Consider the following 20,700-nt stretch of genomic DNA (forward strand, 5'->3'; position numbering starts at 1 on the left):
TTACGAAGATAATTCCCAAGTTTTTACTCAAGAATCAGAATATGCGGCTGATATAATAAGACTGCTTAAAATACCTTTGACGATTAATAATTTTACTCTTCAGACTTTATTTAACCCGTTGCCGTAATACGTAAAATATATATATTCGATTATAACAAGTTTTTAATTAAGTAGTTTTATATTTACTCATTTAACAATATAGAAAATATTGCCATTACTCATTACATAAATACCTACATATCTAATATCACGCCTTAAGATGCAATAACTATTTAAAATATTTCTAAGTCTCTAAATATTTTTACTGGTTTGTAACTGGTTATGAGAAAAGAGTAAATTTTCTTATTTTGTATCTGGTTACAAAACTCGGTTACATACGCGGCCGAAAGGCCAATGTCTTGCACATAACCAATAATATACCGTACCATAGAGAAAAAAATACATAGATTGCTCACTCTATCAGTTTTAGTACTTTTAGTACCAAAAAGACTATTAGCATCTAGCATCGAGTAGCAGTACTGATAGTTCCGCTACTCGATGCTAGATGTAGACACTGAAATTAATAGTCTAACTGATGTATGGAGTGAGCACTCTTGTCTTACTATATGTCTATATGATCGTACTAAGGAGTTTTCTCTCTGAAAGTAGCACAAATACAGAAAATGAAATAAAAAGATTTCACTTTTATCATAAAACAAATTTTATTACATTCACTGTGATAAAAGGCAGTGATTTATTTATTTACATTGACCAGAGAGCATGTTATACATATGTATATATGTTATATATATATGTTATTATATATATTTTTTAAAATTAACTGAGATAAAATGTTTTAAACATATCTGTCAATAATAACATAATAAAATCGTCATAAAATAACTATACAATATTAAAAAAAGGTTATTTCATTTCAATGTCCATATTATTCTTATTATAGTACCTATACAAAAGCATAGACAGACGAGTTACATAGACACGCCGAGGCAAAAACAGGATGTCAAGCGGCAGACATTTCCCCACCTGATTTGAACTTTATTTCAAAGTGATAGGGTTCAATTTTGCATAATTTCTGACACCCTTATCCCTTATATAGGATTAACTGCGGTGTCGATGCACCTTTATAATTCATTTGTCTATGATAAACGCAATGGTCAGACCCCAGGGTAAACTATACTAATGATTGGCCCCTTCAACCTTGATTAAAGGCAGCAGTGATGAATTTCCTACACAAACAGAGGCCAATACTTCAAAGGGCCAATCATCAGGCCCCTATTTCACCACGGCGACAGGTGCGACAATTCGACAAATGTCACTGTTGCTGACGTCACAGGCATCCATGGGCTACGGTTACCGCTTACCATCGGGCGAGCCGTATTCCTGTTTGCCACCATCATTGTATTATTTAAAAAAACTTTATTATATCGGCCTAAAACAGGTATTTCTCTTTCGAAGTTTATAATGATGATTTATAATGACAATTGTCACACGATTTCATAGAACTTTCGGTAATTCTTGACAGGAAATGAGTTCTGTGTCGGAATATAGTGACAATTGTCGTGTTTCTTGTGACAATTGTCATTAGCTTCGCAAAATAAGTATTTATTTATTGGCGATATAATGGAGTTTTTTTTTTAAATTGATATGTTGGTGGCAAACAAGCACACCGCCCGTCCGATGGTAAGCGGTTACCGTAGTCTATGGAGGCCTGTGACATCAGTAACAGTGATGTCGACAATTGTCGCACCTGTCACCGTGGTGAAATAGGGGCCTGTTTACCCTGTACATGTTACAATAATTTATATATTTCTATTTGAGCAGCCAAAAATATAGTAAAAGACGTAAGTTTTAACCTTTTGCCCGCCAGTGTCGATTATAAACGACAAAGGGTATAATTAGAAATTAACATTTACTATTGAGTGACAAATAAAAAGGGCCGTGGCAGTCAAAAGGTTCATTCTTACGTCAAATGCAAAACCGTTTTAGTATTTTATTACAGTTATTTAAAGAATTCTATTCGAATTCCATTTGCTATACCTATGTATGTATACAGGGTGTTGCCTGTAACACGATCAAATAATTAAAACATATATTATACTCCTCAAACTATAAAACTTTTAAAGTTAAACAACTTTTACAAATTATGAATCCTTTAGACTTCCTCTTTTTCTTACAAAATAAATATTGCCTTCAATGTACGCTGACATCAGTGTGTTTGACGTTGATTGACACGCTTTAAACATAACAAAATTTGCAATACATTGCGTGTTAGAATAAACTTTAAAGTGTAATAAAAATCAAAGCATAAGTTATTTTTAAAAGTTGCTGAACAAATGTTGGTCAGTTTGAGGAGTACAGCCTACAGTTTAATTTATTGCTCCTGTTACAGGAAACGTCCTGTATATGAGCAAAAAAGTATCCGTCGTTTGTAAAATTATTCTAACACTAAATATTTATGGCGTTTCTTTTAAATTGTGATGGGATAGCCATGGTGAATAGAACTGGAAGGGCTCTCGAAAAAAAAAAGTAAATTTCCATATGAAATAAGCACGTGATGGCAACTGCATAGCATAACTTACCGACAACAGGGTTAAATAAGAATAGCTGTGGTGAATAGGGACATACCTTGAAATGCGATTTACTTGTCAATTTCATAAAAAATACCCACACAAATTGTATCATTCGATTGAAAATAATGTGTCGTATATATTTTTGTATGATACAATTTGTGTAGGTGGTTATTAACTTTTTGGACGCCAATTACCGATATATCCGCACCGTAGGTTCAACGTCAAAGACCGATTAATTGGTCACATATCACAGAGCAACATAGACCTACGTGCATATGCATAAAGTTCAATTTCAGTTTCGACACTTCGGTGACGTGGCGTCAGCGTGACAGCTTTTGTGTTTGACACGGCGTCGAAAGGGTTAAGAAATTGTCAGGTAAATCACATTAGTTTTGTCCCTACTCACCCCAGCCATCCCTATTCACCCTAGTTGACGGTACCTTTGATAAATACAGCCGAAATTTGGTTGGCTACTTCTTATTTGCTTTATATTATCGTTTTCAGGAGCGAATAGTATGTAGCCAATGAACAATGAGTTTTCTTATTATTTAATGTAGTTTTTGTCAAAGGACTGTCTCATTTCAAACATAGAGAGAATCATACTATGTTTGTCTTACACTAGTACTAGCACCCAAAAAAAAAAGGATGAGTATAGTTTTGCTGGTTCTTACTGACTGACAAATTAGTTTGACCAACTATATTTAGTAAGATTCTTTGCAAATCTTAGTTTCTTTTACTAATTACATTGATAATATAAAGTGGCCATCTTAAAAATCTTTTTGACGAAGCCCAGTGTTAGGCTTTTCCAACCCTCAAGAGGTGGTTTTAATTCTAACTTAAGTATTTATTTACATACATACGATTTAATCAAAATCCTGGCGACTAATGTAAACATTTGGGAAGAGAAGAGAATCAATAAATTTTTCTATGATATATCGGATTCCCTACATAAAAAGGAACAATAGGAGTTATTACATCTATCCTGTTACCGGACACTTTATGGTAAGAGAGACGGAGAAAAGTATCGGACACTTTATGGTAAGTGAGACGGAGAAAGGTATATGTTACTCGTATTTCCCTTTCGTTTCTAATTTTGCAGCAAGATAGCAGAAAGTGTCTGAAAGAATAGAAGTAATAACCCCTTATTATTATTATTTACCGGCCAAGCTTCGTTTTACGTCATTATTAATTACATTTGTAGTTCTTATAATAATAGGTACCTCAGGCCGGCAAAGGGATCGACTGAAGAATAGCTTAGGCGGCCGAGGCCTGTCGAGGCCTACAAAATAGCGAGTCGGTCCGATAAAAAAACCGACGTTTAAGATCAATAATAAAAAGTATGGTGGTAGTTGGACGTCGAGGTTCGTCCAAGTCTAGAAAAAGTCGAAACAACAACCTTAAAAATCCAATATGGCGGGTTTAGTGTCCCTAGCGCACTTGATGAGAGAGTGCATCAGTTTGACGAACCCGGTGTCCTTGGGCTTCTCTAAGCCTCGGAGGAGGCGGTTCTTCATCACCGCCACGAACTCGCGGTTCGAAAGTTGTCCGTCCACTGGAAAAATATTCCTTTAATGTTACAGTCGAGTTCATAAATATGTATACGTTTCTACTCCTTAATCCATTACATTAGGGTGAAAAATTTACACATAGTTATGAACTCGAATGTAGTGTACATTCAGCGTGTAGCAGGCTGCAAAGGCACGTGTAAAGACCACATTGACAACATACGACGCGACGTGTCTAAAGTGGGCTGGTCTATGGAGCTTTGCTCAGCAGTGGACTGATACTATAGGCGACAACAATGATATACTTACTGTTTTCATCAAAAATAGTGAAGACCACGTTTACAAAATGTGCATCCAAGTCCACATGGGCGACAGTTCTCGCGACGTGTCTAAGGGTAGGCTGGTCTATGGAGCTAGGCCCAGCAGTGGACTGTTAATATAGGGGATAACAATTATATACTTACTGTTTTCATCAAAAATAGTGAAGACCACGTTTACAACGTGTGCATCTAAGTCCACATGGGCGACAGTTCTCGCGACGTGTCTAAGGGTAGGCTGGTCTATGGAGCTAGGCCCAGCAGTGGACTGTTAATATAGGGGATAACAATTATATACTTACTGTTTTCATCAAAAATAGTGAAAACCACGTTTACAACGTGTGCATCTAAGTCCACATGGGCGACAGTCCACGCGACGTGTCTAAGTCTAAGGGTAGGCTAGTCTATGGAGCTATGCCCAGCAGTGGACTGATACTATAGGCGATAACAATGATATACTTACTGTTTTCATCAAAAATAGTAAAGACCACGTTTACAACGTGTGCATCTAAGTCCACATGGGCGACAGTTCTCGCGACGTGTCTAAGGGTAGGCTGGTCTATGGAGCTATGCCCAGCAGTGGACTGGTACTATAGGCGACAACAATGATATACTTACTGTTTTCATCAAAAATAGTGAAGACCACGTTTACAACGTGTGCATCTAAGTCCACATGGGCGTCAGTCCGCGCGACGTGTCTAAGGGTAGGCTGGTCTATGGAGCTAGGCCCAGCAGTGGACTGATAATATATGCGATAACAATGATATACTTACTGTTTTCATCAAAAATAGTGAAGACCACGTTTACAACGTGTGCATCTAAGTCCACATGGGCGACAGTCCACGCGACGTGTCTAAGTCTAAGGGTAGGCTGGTCTATGGAGCTATGCCCAGCAGTGGACTGATAATATAGGCGATAACAATTATATACTTACTGTTTTCATCAAAAATGGTGAAGACCACGTTTACAACGTGTGCATCTAAGTCCACATGGGCGACAGTCCGCGCGACGTGTCTAAGGGTGGGCTGGTCTATGGACGCGCCCGCGATATGGTAGAACGTCAGCGCTGTGTCGACGTCGTTTATGTTGTTGAGGAGGTGAAAAAACGACAAGTAGTCTTCTTTTGTGATGCCCACGCCGTGGTCGCGGAAACTGGAAAATTATAGAGTATTTTAACCTAGTGAGGCTCTAGTTGCCGTAAAGTGGGGTTACTTTGGCGGGGAAAAATTGATCAACGGTTTTGAGAAATAGAGCCATTGAATATTAAACCTAATAATTTGGAAAATTTACTTGTTTTTCCTTTGGTTCACGTTTTAAGTCAAAAAAATTTTTTTTCAGTGTAACCTTAACTTCAACTTGTGGTTTGGGCAGGACGCGGATAGGGTGTTATAATTAAATAATAATAACAAGTTAGGAAATAATAAACATAACATTAGTATGTTTGAAGTAAAACTCTATTAGTTTTTTTTTCCTAATACATATGTACTTATAAATAAGGAAATAGATACGTACGCTTTTTTAACGCGTTTGAGCATTCTGGCCTTCTTCTTAGCGGGGTAACCGGCGTACGCAAGCAGCAACTCGGCGAAATCCGCCTCGGTGATACGTCCATTTTCATCTGAAAAGGTCATTTTCTAAACAATGTTTTATTGTCCTTCAAATTATATTTAACATCACAATAGCAGCAAGGAAAAACATAAATAACAGCCGGCCAAGTGCGAGTCGGACTCGCGCACGAAGGGTTCCGTACGGCAAAAAAATCACGTTTGTTGTATGAGAGCCCACCCCACTTGAATATTAATTTTATTTTGTTTTTAGTATTAGTTGTTATAGCGGCAACAGAAATACATCATCTTTGAAAATTTCAACTGTTTAGCTACCACGGTTCATGAGTGCTAGTGCATGAGTGCTGTCTGTCCGTCTGTCTATCACAGCCTGGTGATAGACAGACGGACAGACAGACGGAAAGCGGAGTATTAGTAAGAGGATCCGGTTTTTAACCTTTGGAACTCTAATAATTGTATATTGTTGAACGTAAGGTCGGCAACGCGCATGTTGCAGGTGTCCATAGGCTACGGTGACTGCTTACCATCAGGCAGCCCGTATGCTTGTTTGCCACCTATGTGGTATAAAAAAAACGTAACTGTGCTGTGACCACAGAGTATTAACATCCCTAGTGCTGATAAACAAGACCAAGAAGGGTCAAGATAGTTCGAAAAACTCGCGCGGTTACAAGATGTTGATGTCAACTTTAGCCAGTCTTCTCCGAGACCACGGGGACAACACCGTCCTCGAAACGTCGGAGGTCTTAAAACTTAAATACGCGATTAAGTCCCGTTGTACAATTTAATAATGTGTAAAAATCGTGAAGGCTTAAATTAGTGTAACTGTGCTGTTCATGTAACACTAAACTTGCCTGGCTGTTTCCTCTGGAACTCGAGGGATAAGATCTCCTTCTGCAGCTGATGCTGGAAATCCAGGAACTTCTCGATGGTCAGCTTCTCGTTCAGCTTCGGTCCGAAGAAGTATGTCGTGAGCGCAGAGTTGATACCCTGGAAAAAATATTGCCTAAATGAGAAAAAAAAGTTTTGCCAATTATATCGTGTTACATATGAATTCAAAGGGCTCATTGCGAGAATAGTTTAAAAGTTATTGAAGAAAATAGGCAAAAAATTACCCCATGATACATCATTCGTTTCTTTATTAAATCTCTTAGAAAAACAGAAACGTGTCATTTCCGATGGAGATTTCTTTACAAAATGACAATTTAAAGAGTCTTGAGTGTTACATGGCGACCCTGACGTACTGTTCACACTTTAAACTGACAATTGATAACCCTTATTGCAAAGACGTAAGGTCCACCAAGGAACATACCTTGAAAGTGTTGCCAATGTTGGCGTGATCTGTGCCTAGATCCAATACTGCTCTGTTGTCGAATCAAAGCGACGACTTTCTCGAACTCGTGTTACATGGCGACCCTGACGTACTGTTCACACTTTAAACTGACAATTCATAACCCTTATTGCAAAGACGTAAGGTCCACCAAGAACATACCTTGAAAGTGTTGCCAGTGTTGGCGTAATCCCTGTGTCTGGATCCAATGCGGCTCTGTTGTCGAATCAAAGCGACGACTTTCTCGAACTCGTGTTACATGGCGACCCTGACGTACTGTTCACACTTTAAACTGACAATTCATAACCCTTATTGCAAAGGCGTAAGGTCCACCAAGAACATACCTTGAAAGTGTTGCCAGTGTTGGCGTAATCCCTGTGTCTGGATCCAATGCGGCTCTGTTGTCGAATCAAAGCGGCGACTTTCTCGAACTCGTGTTACATGGCGACCCTGACGTACTGTTCACACTTTAAACTGACAATTCATAACCCTTATTGCAAAGACATAAGGTCTACCAAGGAACATACCTTGAAAGTGTTGCCAGTGTTGGCGTGATCCCTGTGTCTGGATCCAATGCTGCTCTGTTGTCGAATCAAACGGCGACTTTCTCGAACTCGTGTTACATGGCGACCCTGACGTACTGTTCACACTTTAAACTGACAATTCATATCCCTTATTGCAAAGACATAAGGTCCACCAAGGAACATACCTTGAAAGTGTTGCCAGTGTTGGCGTGATCCCTGTGTCTGGATCCAATGCTGCTCTGTTGTCGTATCAGAGCGGCGACTTTCTCGAATTCCTCGCAATCTACGTCGCCGTCCCCGTTGAGGTCGAACATGCGGAACGCGATCTCGAAGTGGCGGCGGGATGCTGGAACGGACATTTAGATTATAAACTGACCCGCCCCAGCTTCGCACGGGTTAACAAGTTATACCTTCCTCCGACCTTTCTCTTGAATCACTCTATCTATTAAAAAGAAAACGCATCAAAATCCGTTGCGTTGTTTTAAAGATCTAAGCATACATAGGGACAGACAGACAGCGGGAAGCGACTTTGTTTTTTACTATGTAGTGAAATTGAAACGCTCAAATTGTACAAATTGTACTGGTGCGCTTCAGTCGCGCCTAGGCAAGCTACAATAGGGTATACTCCTTCTAGTCAAATCAGTTTCTTTTTAGAACTGTCAAAACGATTTGCTAATTTGAATTTATATGAAACATTACACAATGACGTCACGGTCAACTCTCCTACTTTTTATATTTCTATCCGATTTATTAAATAGAACTTGTCTTTAAAAATACCTGCTATCTTTGTTTTTCTAATAATTATGTGGTGCTTTATTTCATGCATGGTGTGAAATAATTTATTTTAAATACAGTCAAATACCCTATTGTGCACGTGCTAACGAGCTCCCGCACACCGAAAGGAACTACCGAATTGTTATCAACTTTTAACGAGCAAGCTTATAATAAAAATTCAAATACAATGTATTTAATTACACTAACGGGTCTACCGCGATATAGTTTCATTGTTTTTACCTTAAACAATGAAACACGAGACACAAACAAAACGCGAGAGTTTAAAGTGTTACAAATACAATGTACTTAAGAAACTGCATTAACATCAAATGTAATTTAAATATTAAAAATTACACTTGACCTTAATGCAGTTTCTCGATATTTACAGGAAGGAAAAGTATCAAGTACAAGTTACTAAAAGGTCAAAAATTATTTAACCGTTTTAACTCCATTGAATACCCGACTTTTTACACTCAAGAGATATGAAACCGAGTCATTTTGTCGAGAATATCCATGACAAGTGACACTTTTCCATTCCGATTTAACTTATTAAGTCGGGAATCAGGTAGGAAGAGGAACGTGGTTTTGATGAGTTTGTCCTAATCGTGGCATATGCTTCTAATAAATTTTTACATAAATATTTAATTTAAATTGTTTTTTATATTTTTGTAAAAATTCAAACTTAAATTAATTATGTACATAATATTTACTATCAAAACTTTACTTAAAACTCAAATACAAAGTAATATAAAACTCTGGATCATTGACATTCCAATCCAATAAAGTTTCGTCTTCATTCATCAAATGAAAAAAATCGAAGCGGTAATCACATTGTAATTTTTTATACATCCCGATAACGCATACGTTCAACGCTGCGTTTATCGCATAAAACCGCGCGCTTTAAATACCCTAAAACTTAGATAAATACGAATAAATACGATCCCTAAGGACAGGCCATCACAAAACAGCCGGATAACAAAATCGATAAGCGCGCTCATGCTCAGTACCGGGATGCTGCGCTCACCAAAACAAATGTTTTATCAACTCCAGTACATCCTTAACATTTAATATTTAAAACAGTCACTCCACATGTCGCGACAAAATGTTCTCAGTGAAACGTGTCAGGGCGAGAATCAAGACGAAAACGACGCACTATTTAAGATGTGGGGCGAAAACGGCCACGTTTCTGTTCTGGGCTTCGTTGTACATGGTCGTTATGAGGATGACGATATTCAAGGGGAGCTCGGACCCGCCTGTGAAGGAATGGGCTACTCCTGACAATTACACGAAGTGGCTGGTAAATGTTTGGTGAAAGTGATATTTCTGTTTTGTTACTCTGTGCCTGTTGCTTTGCCGGGGTGCCTAGGCTTAGCTCGCGTTCCCACTATGTCGTAACGACAGATATTTTGTGAGTAAATATTGTAAATATACAAGCCATGATAGGGCGATTACCGTTCTACATGCGAACACCTCCATATAAATGTACAGGCTACGACGCACGACTATCAGTAGTTAGGTACCTTCACCAAAATTAGAATACAATGAAGTTTTTATCCACGACGACGGAATGCGGAATGCAACAATATGCGAAACGTTTACGCGTTTAGGATGAGAGATTTTCTGTGTTATTTGGTGAATGAGTATTGTCAATTATCAGATTATCACACAGAACACAAAAAAAAAAACAATTGGACAGAAGAGAAAAACAATTGCGGTTTTCTGTAAAGGATTTTTGATACAACATCGTTGATTCTTAGATATGTATATAGGTTTTATTCCCCTCGCCTCGCGTCGAATGATGGTACCGATGACAGTTCTTACAAGCCTCTTTTGGTTGGGTTAGTCAGCATCAAATAATGGTACCACAAACAGCTGACAGTCGAGAACGGACTAGAAATCTAATCTCGTAAACTTTCTTTTACTTATCTGTTCTGTATTTATCTGTTCTGATATTTTGAATCATTGCCGTCATTTCTGAAATTAGTTCAATATTCAACTAAAATTCAGGAACAAATAATATTTATTTATTAATCACGTGTCAAAATTGCTTATACTCATATAATTCAAAAAATTGCTAACAAGTTCTGAAAGTTTGATTCAATTTTAGTTCCACAGCAACAGTTATACCTACCATACCTCTAGCGTCGAATGCATGATGGTCCCTATGACAGTTCATTTCTATATGGAGCAGCTGTCTCGTATAAAATGTTTAAAGACATTTTTTGGAAGTTCAGCACAACAATTTATTTATTAATTCGAGTAATAAAACATGCGGTATTTTTAGGAAGATTTAAGAACTCATAGAGCGGGAATAGCATGCAGCAATACTTGACAATAGAGGGAAGAGGCCTTTCCCCAACAGTGGGACACAGTGGGCTCTTAACAATAAATAAGACAATACTAAGCCTTTTTTTTAGTTACAGGGCCCAGTCTTAGGCGAGGACGACACCGACTCAGAGCCCGCCATAGACTGGTCAGAGCCAGACAACACCACTATAACCGAGCTAGAGAGACGAGCGGCGCGCGCGCAGGCCGTGTGCAGACAAAGACGTATAAAACAGACGGTCAACAGTAAGGAGTTCTTCGTGGATCATGCGCATAATCTGGTCTGGTGCAACATATTTAAGGCGGCCAGCTCGAGTTGGTTGTACAAGTTTAATATTTTAGGTGGGTAATGAAAATTTTTAAAGGGCAGGCATGAGACAGTGTGCAGAGAAAATTACAGCTATAGTGCGACATAAAATAGTAGAAATTAAATACAATGTAACAAAAAATTTTGCACACTAAATTGTTGCCATGTAAGCATTTTACGTCAAAAATGTGACAGTTACGTAGGAAGTGGCGCCCTCAATAATTATCTACAATTTCTTGTCGGACTATTAGTATGATAATGTGATGATTTGAAAATAGTGTTTTATTTCAATAGGACACTAAGCGCCACTTGCACCATCCCACTAACCCGGGGTTAATCGGTTAAACCTGGAATTACCATGGTTACCAGTATAATTTGACACTGGGTTAACGGTTTAACCGCTAAGGGCCACTTGTACCATCCCACTAACCCGAGGTTAACCGGTTAAACCCATAACACAGTGTCAAATTGTACTGGTAACCATGGCAACTCCATGGTTTAACCGTTTAACCCCGGGCCAGTTAATGGTGCAAGTGGCCCTAAGAAAAATATTTTTTTCAGGCGGCTACGACAAGAAGTTCCTAGCGCGAAGCCGACACACACCGCTCACACTAGCCCGTCGTAAATTTCCACGACCAAGCACAGAAGAGCTGAAAGACGCCATCAACACGCCAGGCGTGATCTCCATGCTCATAGTCCGAGAGCCCTTCGTGCGTCTGCTCTCGGCCTATAGAGACAAGCTGGAGAATGTAACGCCGCCGTATTACAGGAAGCTGGCGAGAGCTATTGTGGCTGAGCATAGAGAGAGCGCGGCGAAGGTTCTAGGACCAATAAAGAGCTTCGGACCGACGTTTTATGAGTTCGTCGCGTATTTAATACAGGTGTGTTAACATTTTAGTCTAAGTGAACTCTGCACTGCTTTGGCAAGTGACAGAGTGTCGAAGTGACGTCATAATCCTATGAAATTTACGTTTATAAGCGATGCCAAGCCGTGTCGGTACTAAGTCGGATCAGAGCTATATTTTTCAAACACAATCAATTACAGGTGTCACCCTACCCATTGTGTTTGAAAATTGTATTGAGATGACATCTGTCAGCGTAGCCTCCATGTTTGAAAAATACTATAGCGTTTACAGTGTGAGCTGATAGTGATAGTTCCATGAATCTGGTATTATAACTGGATCAGGCATGAGAGGTGGAGGGAAATGACAGAACGGGATAGTCTTATGTATCTTTCAGTAGGAGTAGCAGCGAAAGCGCTATTATTGTTTGTCCTTGTCACAGTTTCACATTTTTTTTTATTCCCCACCGTAAATTAGTATGGATTATGGTGGGCAACAAATAAATTCGACCAATAGTCGCATTGCGTATGTTTTGTCCCTCACGGACGCACGCGTATGTATACCACATCTATTAGGATTCTACCATCTATGGATAGTTCTTATTTCAAGATCTCAGTTTCACTAACGTTCAGTTAAGAGTGCTACTATTAGTACTGTTGTTTTAAAACGTTATTTTTCCTTTCTTTCAGAAACATAAGGATCTCGACCAGAGACTCCCGTTCGACGAACATTGGGCCCCGTATTACCACTTCTGTTCACCTTGCGCCATCAATTTCACAGTTATAGCCAAAGTGGAAACCCTTTCAAGGGATTCAGGGTATGTCATATACGAGTTAGGGTTGGCGCATGTTTTAGGAAGACGGGTCAGGGACCGCAGAACGAGACTAAGGACAGTTATGAACAAATCCAGAGATGGGAAAAACACGACAGCCCTGTTGAAGTACTATTTTAGTCAGTTAGATGAAAGTATGCTAAACGACTTGTTGAGAATATATGGTATAGATTTTGAGATGTTTGGATATGATCCTAAAGTTTATAGAAGTTATGTGAGGAAATAAAGTTTATGTGATGTGTTGACGATGTTGTTTCATTTTGAAGCATGAACAATAGGTAATATTACGGGAATAGGGGGCGCCACTACCAGTCACAATCTAAAGGTAAATAAAACACAAACAAGAGTCGAAATGTTGTTATCTAACCTCTAACCACTCTTTTTGTTACTAACTGCCTGTCAGAACAAAAAGTTGACAGTTCAGAACAACTGACAGGCCGATATTTTTCGACGGACTGGTTATCAGTGGGTACCCTTTTATAGAGTGTGAAATGTTTTCACGTTATCGTGTGTCGCTTTAGAGCAAACTTTCTCCTGACGTGATAAGGCGTCATTAGCGCTTAAAGTTACATGATTAGATTAGATTTATTTATTTCACGATAAAAATTACACTATTTTGCACCAATGTCAAAATTATGTGCACTATTATTATTATGAAATATTAGGTGCACTTACTTGACAGTACAGTGAGCAGAAATATGTAGTCACTAAACGTGATGAGACCCGACGAGCCCAGCTTGTAGAAGATGGAATCCTCGTCGAGATCCAAGTTCAAGCGTTGGCTGATGCTCTGTATAGAATAATCACGTGTCAAAACATACTTGTAACGTACTATATGTGAATCGTTTATTCTTGTGTTTTTATTTTTACCAGTAGGGTGACTGCTATAGTAATTGGCCGCTCTTAAGCATCACGCAGACATCACATCAGCCTGTCAGTTAGAACAAAAAGTTGACAGTTCCGAAAACTGACAGGCTGATCAGATATCGTCCGGCGGACTTAAGAATAAAGGGGCCCACTGATTACCATCCGCCGGACGTTATCGGACTGTCAGTTAGAACAAAAAGTTGACAGTTCCGAACAACTGACAGGCTGATATCGTCCGGCGGACTGATAATCAGTGGGCCCCTTTAAGAATAAGGTTTCAAATGGCTTGTTTCTTTTTAATTTGTTAGGAAAGGCCAATTATTATGTAGTGGCCAGCTATATCAGTCACGTCACCCTATACGGCCCACCAGATAAAATAAAAATATCATACAAAATGCATTGGCCCAGTTTAAAGATGTACAAACATAAGAATAAAACCGATTGACGTATCATCTAAGAGCTTTTAGAAAAATACTACTTAGGTAAACTCTATTTAGCATATTCTTCGCATCTCTTTATTTTCATTGCATATTTTACATGGCACAAGTTTATTTGATAGTTATATCATTCGACCAAACGGGAACGGACAATTTAAGATCATATTAGGGTGACTGCTAGTTATAGGCCACTCTTAACAAAATTGATTCTATTGGCTTGTTTCTTTCTGATTTGTTAGAGTGGCCAATTACTATGTATTATGGCCAGTCAGCAGCAGAAGTTGCTAAGCGGGCCAGGTGTTCAAAATGATCTTGACGCGACTTTATTGTTAAGAGAATAAGAGCGTGTCAAGGTAATTTTGAACAGCTCGTCCGCTTAGCAACTTCTGCTGCTGACTGGCCAATAACTATATCAGTCGCCCCAGTCCAATTTTGACGCTTCTTAGTTTTAGTCTTTGTTCAAAGTTTGGTCAAATCAGGCCTAAGTAGACTAAACTTTGCTGAAAACGTTCTAATTGTAAACAAAACACAAACGTTTGGATGGACTAACTGGAAAGCAGTGGTATTGAGCTGAGCGTCCTATTTGTGCATGAAGACTGAAGTGCTAGCTATCGTGAGAAGTAAGGCCAATAAGATCTGTCCATATGATCATGCCTTATGTTAAAGTAGCTAGAATTTGAAGTCTATTCATCCTCCATTAGTTTTATTTGGGACAATGAAAATTCTTAATTTTGAATGAAAAGGCTAGTGCTTAGAATGAGGATAAGTGGTATAATTAGGCAAAAACAACGAATGATTTTTAAAGACTAAATATTATTTATACGTCCAAAAAATAGATGAACTATTTATATTATATTTTTAGATATTTAAAGGAATAGGTATCAATAAAATATGTACGTATATGTAAAATAAATAATATACTCGAAATTATTTCTCTCTCTTCTCCACCAGTCGAGTAAATAGTAAGTTATATGTATTTGAAAAACAAAATATTTATATATGTAAGTACAAAGTGGATAGTAATAAATAAATAAAAGTTTTATTAAAAACGGCCAAGGAAGGATGAACTGACTTTATGGCACTACACAATCGCCCTGCCAGTCAAAATAAAACAAAAATAGAGAAAGATAGAAAATAAGTGAACACTATTTCCTGGGTAAGTACTAAGTGGGTACAAACGCAACTAAGTCGTATTCGGCGTCCCTTGCAAACTATTCTAAAAAGAAAGTTAACAAGTTGCGTAGGACCCGTTGTGCTGTATACCCACCTAAATGCCACCCCACACTATTAGCGTCTTTTGAGCGTCAGCGTCTAGTCAGCGCTATGGGAAATGGCGTCACTGCGCAGTAAAGTTGCGCCAACGTTGCGTCGAGCAGCAGCCATAGAGTTGAGTAGACGCCGCTTGGGAGACGCTAGTGTGGGGTGGTAATACTAACCAGTGTTCTATTTTAGGGGTTTCATTGCACCAAGCACAAACCTATACTATAAAAACACAAGCATAGGACTAATCTACGTCTATGACTACAGGAAGACATATCATAAATATATAATTAGATATAGAAATGATCGACACAATAGGGAAAGAAACCAAAAATCTTTGCTTGCACAGAACAACCAATTAAGTGCAAACTGATTTAACAGTGGTGGGTAAAGAAGACAGTACCTCTTCGAAATTCTGAAAAGACAAGAAAGTGGTGTGAGTGGGGAAGTGCCGGTGCAAAAAAGTATAAAGGGTAGGCGTTAGAATACCTATTATAGGTAACCTACAGTCAGATCATAGGTCATTACTAAACAGATTTGTTGACTTGGTAGTCTACATTGAGTATTGACAATATGACATAGGTACTACGCCAATAAAAATAAAATCTCGTTCGTTTTTTGAAATTCAGGGACACTGTCATACAAATTCTTATGATTATAGTACACATATTTAAATGATCGTTTTATTTAAGAAAAACGTGAGGTGCATTTAAGTCCTTTTCTCACAGAACGACGACAATGATGATTTTTTTTTGCAATTTATATCTCTTTTACTTAATTATAACATTTACATCGCTTTACCATTTCAAAAAATATGGTATTTCTAATAACGATTAAAGTTGTTTAGAAACAATGCCGAAGAATTTAGTGTCATTAACTTTTTGAGTGCTAAGCGTAAGTAGAATACAAAATAATTCATCTGATGCGACTCAGATGCGAGGGAATAAAAAACAAGTTGTTTTTTTTTTGTGTTTCTATATACTCGATTCAAACTCATAGATAGTTTGATAAGTAAAACAACAACAACGGCACAAAAATGAAAATTCAAATGGTTTTTTTTTTCATAACAGCGTACCAATAACCAAGAACTGTGGCCGTCAAAAAACGGCATGGATTTTAAATATACTGTTTATACATATGTATAGGCGTGAATTGACGTTGAAGTATGCGAAGTTGGACATAGAGAGGCATGATTAAAATGAGTGGGTAATAATAGTAAGTACTAATAAAATCATTCTTAATGGTAGACCTTATATCTTTACAATACGATTTAGGTACAGATTGTCAGCCATTTGAATGCCATGTCATTGTGAACCTTGTCGGTATGCACGGAGGTTGATATTAGGATACAGTCGCGCGCGCACGTGACTATTTTGGCGGTCAAAGGTAGGTAGATAACAGTGTTGACGACGATACCAGCGTTGACCCAGTTCACTGACATTATGTAGACGTTATTGCAAGGATATAAGGCCTATTAATTATGATACTGTTATGCCTTTAGATATATCGGAGCGGCCGAGGTGCTCAAAAATATCTGAACACGCACCCTAGCGACAAAAGAGGCGTGTTCACATATTTGTGACCACCCTTGGCGGTCCGATATATCTGATGATGACTGTCTGTCCATTACACGTAGACATCGAAACAGAGCACGGCAACATAGGTCAAAGTCAGATATCAAATAATATTGAAAGAACTAAACAACATGTATAGGTAAGACATTAATGTTAACAGTTAAGATAGTAATTAGTGTAATTAGCTACCTCATTAAATAAAACCATTAAGTTTCGTGATCGTTAAGAATCGTGACACGAGTCACATTATCCTTACTAACAGCGACACTCTTAACTGAACTATTGTAGACATTACGGGTTTACAATAAGGCTTACGAATTTACAGTTAAGTGTAGACGCAGTGAGCGTCACGTAGACATTTATATTTGAGAAAACGATTATTTAACAAGGCATTTAATTAAATACAGTCAACAGCAGTTAAGCGGACGATGTATTCAAAATATTAGCTTATAGAGTCTGTGCGGAAAGAGCCTTGAAATGTATGGGGTCCAATACATTCTACGACTCGTCTCTTTCCGCACAGACTCTATAGCAACTTCAGTTGCTGACTGTACAACGTGAAACTAAAATTATGAACTTTAGCTTTAAAATTAGTGAATTTTTTTTTGAGTATCCGTGAACTGGCACAGAAATCAAATTTCATGACTGTATAGGTACTTCATAGCGCGAAAATGTGGCTTTCCTTCAGAGAAGGATCTTTTTTTTAATTAGTGATTGATTAGCTCTTTATTTCAGTTACACGTTGTTTAATAGTGCTTTATCATCAAGAGGAAAATTTCATACAATCAACAGTTTCCACTTTTGAGTAGGTATAATAAATAGGTAGTCATTTTACTGTCTGATTGTATGATATACTCGTATTTAAATTATATCCCTTGTCTTATTGGAAAAGCACAAGTATAGTATATTGACTCACCTTAGGGTCATATCTCCGATATTGATCAAGTCCCAACCCTGCGAATAAAAAGTTAAAAGGTTCTAGTGACATTTTATGATTTTTTAAGACTAAAGAGATCTTTCTTAAATCTGAGTGGATACCGCGAAAACCGAAATTCGCAAATTGCGGGGATCTTTCTCTTTTACTCCAATGAAGGCGTAATTAGAGTGACAAAGAAAAATGCCCGCAATTTGCGAACTTCGATTTTCGCGGTTATAGCCCTGATCCGTTAAACGTTAAAGGATTAAAAGTGGCCGTCTTACGGCTCGGCCACGACGTTGCGGCTGGCGGCGGCAACCATAGGTTGGAGCGTAACACAGCGATCGAACCTTTGGTTCCCAGTTCCCACCTATGGTTGCCGCTGCCGCGCGCGCAAAGTCGTGGCCGGGAGTTCATCTGTAGGTACTTAGTTCTCTTACCATCCGGTTGCTTGACCCCAGGCGTCATGGACCTCAGGAAATCATCAGGGGTCATGAACACCTCGTGCTGGTCGTGGTGCGTCGCCTGAACGGTGGCAAAGTAACGGAATACCTTGTCCGGGGTGGAGTACTGGCGCATGCGGTTCTCGTATTCAATTATCTGGGGTGGCAGCGTCCGGGGCAGAAAAGAATGTGGTGTCTTAAACACATTCAGTGCCGAAAACCCGACTATCGGGTATTTTACGATTTCGTTCCCAGGCCGGACGACCCGATAGTCGGGATCGTGGTACTACAGCTTTATATGACGATTTTTTTGCGGCCTGGCGCGGATGTCTTATTTGGCTGGGTGGCAATGAATGTGTTAAAGACCTGAAGAAATTATATATAGCTTTCTTAACCCTAGAGTACTCATTCTATGAGCATTTTGCAGCACGTGGCTGTTTTTCAAAAACTATGATTACCTAAATACCTACTTAAAATTAACAAAATAATTTTTAGGTAGTAAAAATTTCACTATGATAAATGTTACTTTTTCTAATAGTTTCTGATTTACTTTATCCCTTAAAAGGCTTAAAATGATTACAACTGATTTATCCATAATTTTATTGCTATTGCACTTACATAAGTTAAACTTAATCTTATTTTACTGTATTTAGTGCTTGATATAGATCTAAAATGTATAGTAAGCTTTTTCAATTAAAAGTAATATTTTGTAAAAAAGGCTAACCACCCACAAAACTGCCATTAAAATTGGATGCCAAAAACAATAGAACTAAAAGCAAAACAAAATACCATCAGGTTGCTTCATGCCAGGCGTGATAGCTCGTAAAAAGTCATCAGGAGTCATATAAACCTCCGTGCTGTCACCAACTGTCAATTTGACAGTGGCGAAGTATCGGAAAATTTTGTCAGGTGTAGAGTATGACCTCATTCGGTTCTCATATTCAATAATCTGTAGCAACAAAATAAATATTCAAACAAAGAAAATAAAAATAAAAATTATATTATTATAGTAAGGCCGCATGTATGCATCCATTGTTTTGACCAGATAACAGACTCTGTTAGGCGAGTACGTGTGACTATGTCGAGTTTTGTATATCGCTACCGGCACCTACTCCCTAACACAAATAAATGTTCGGTGAAAACAACGTACATATACAACCGGCCTTAACATTATTTAAAAGAAATAAATCGAATATATATCAGTTTCATTGTTGCGGTTAGTACATACCTTTCTATCTCTGAATCCAATTTTTTCCTTCCGATACCTTTTCCTTTTGGTGTCCGCGTCTTCGGGGTCGGATTCAACTAGCTCCTCTGCGGCGGTTATTGAGGGAAACACTTGAAACTGTATCCTGAAACAATCAAATACTTTGTAATGAAAATACTTTGTTTCGTAATTATGGTTATTTTTATTGCTTGTAATTTGACATGTAAATAATCTGAATAAATGTTTGATGTTTGAAAACTTTGCATGATACCACTCATTTCTTTTTATTACAAGCTTTTATTTAACTCACAATGTATGTGCCTATGTATGAATGTATGTTAAGGTCAAATCTTGCAAGCTACATTTTATTAGACCCACTTCCCAGTATTTGATTGAGATGAAACTTCACATAAATATGTAAGTTGGCTGAAAACGTTAGAATTGTTTCGATGAGTATTAGTTGCCTGTTGAAAGAAAAGTACAGGCAGAAATAAAAGCTTGTATTAAAAATGAAATTTTCTACAAAAATCTTGTTTTCTTTTCTGGAGGACAGGCATGTGGATATGACATGATAATAAAACAGTAGCAGTTGAACACAATACATAGACCAGTTTTGTAAGCTATATAAACATTATATATTTAAACATTCGTTTCACTTACCAGAGTTTATATGATGTGTATGCAGCTGCACCAAACAACAAGGAATAACTTAAATATCTATACGACCTTTGACGCAGGCTTTCTTTATTATCATTTTTCTTGTAGCCGTGATATTTACGAACCAAATTATGCGAATTCGAAGCAAGCAAAGGTTTGGATGCCTCGGTGATCAATGTGATTCGACGCAATGTAGCCAAATCCTTTGGCAATTTGAGAAGATAAGACGATATGCTGTACATGGTGACCAAAGTAGATAGTCAGGTGAAATTTTACACAGTTTTACTAATTATTGCCTTCTATTTATATTGGAGTAAAATGTCCTCAAATTTTATAAGGCCATCAGGCCACAGATAATTATTTTATTTTGAACTGTCAGTGTCAAAAGAACTGTCAGCTGTCTTGCACACGGATTTAGAGTTAATAAACTGGATCGAGTACATTGGCCAAA

At 38.1% G+C, this 20,700-nt stretch overlaps 2 protein-coding genes across 2 annotated transcripts; one reads left to right on the forward strand and one right to left on the reverse strand.

Moving 5' to 3' along the window:
* Positions 1-3,909: 3,909 nt before the first annotated feature.
* On the reverse strand, positions 3,910-20,606 carry LOC134650107 (calcium uptake protein 1 homolog, mitochondrial-like). Its single transcript, XM_063504940.1, has 10 exons — positions 20,253-20,606; positions 19,614-19,737; positions 19,175-19,334; positions 17,943-17,980; positions 13,564-13,678; positions 7,994-8,154; positions 6,809-6,944; positions 5,905-6,010; positions 5,327-5,544; positions 3,910-4,122 (listed from the first exon to the last, which is right to left on the reverse strand). The coding sequence occupies exons 1-10, from the start codon at positions 20,489-20,491 to the stop codon at positions 3,968-3,970; spliced, it is 1,452 nt and encodes a 483-aa protein (XP_063361010.1). The 5' UTR covers positions 20,492-20,606; the 3' UTR covers positions 3,910-3,967.
* LOC134650106 (carbohydrate sulfotransferase 11) lies at positions 9,554-13,133 on the forward strand. The gene is made up of 4 exons (XM_063504939.1): positions 9,554-9,879; positions 11,000-11,249; positions 11,776-12,095; positions 12,746-13,133. The coding sequence occupies exons 1-4, from the start codon at positions 9,685-9,687 to the stop codon at positions 13,112-13,114; spliced, it is 1,134 nt and encodes a 377-aa protein (XP_063361009.1). The 5' UTR covers positions 9,554-9,684; the 3' UTR covers positions 13,115-13,133.
* Positions 20,607-20,700: the final 94 nt, after the last annotated feature.

The sequence above is a fragment of the Cydia amplana genome, chromosome 8 (genome assembly GCF_948474715.1).
Source record: "Cydia amplana chromosome 8, ilCydAmpl1.1, whole genome shotgun sequence".
Classification (NCBI taxonomy): Eukaryota; Metazoa; Arthropoda; class Insecta; order Lepidoptera; family Tortricidae; genus Cydia; species Cydia amplana.

Bases quoted from the DNA above. Each gene is read 5' to 3' on its own strand.
- LOC134650107 (XM_063504940.1), bottom strand. From the start codon at position 20,491: ATGTACAGCATATCGTCTTATCTTCTCAAATTGCCAAAGGATTTGGCT. The intron at 13,679-17,942 runs GTGAGTCAATAT...TATTCTATACAG, and splicing joins ATCGGAGATATGACCCTAAG to AGCATCAGCCAACGCTTGAA. The intron at 5,545-5,904 runs GTACGTATCTAT...ATAATTTTCCAG, and splicing joins CTCAAACGCGTTAAAAAAGC to TTTCCGCGACCACGGCGTGG.
- LOC134650106 (XM_063504939.1), top strand. From the start codon at position 9,685: ATGTTCTCAGTGAAACGTGTCAGGGCGAGAATCAAGACGAAAACGACG. The intron at 9,880-10,999 runs GTAAATGTTTGG...CCTTTTTTTTAG, and splicing joins ACAATTACACGAAGTGGCTG to TTACAGGGCCCAGTCTTAGG. The intron at 12,096-12,745 runs GTGTGTTAACAT...CCTTTCTTTCAG, and splicing joins TCGTCGCGTATTTAATACAG to AAACATAAGGATCTCGACCA.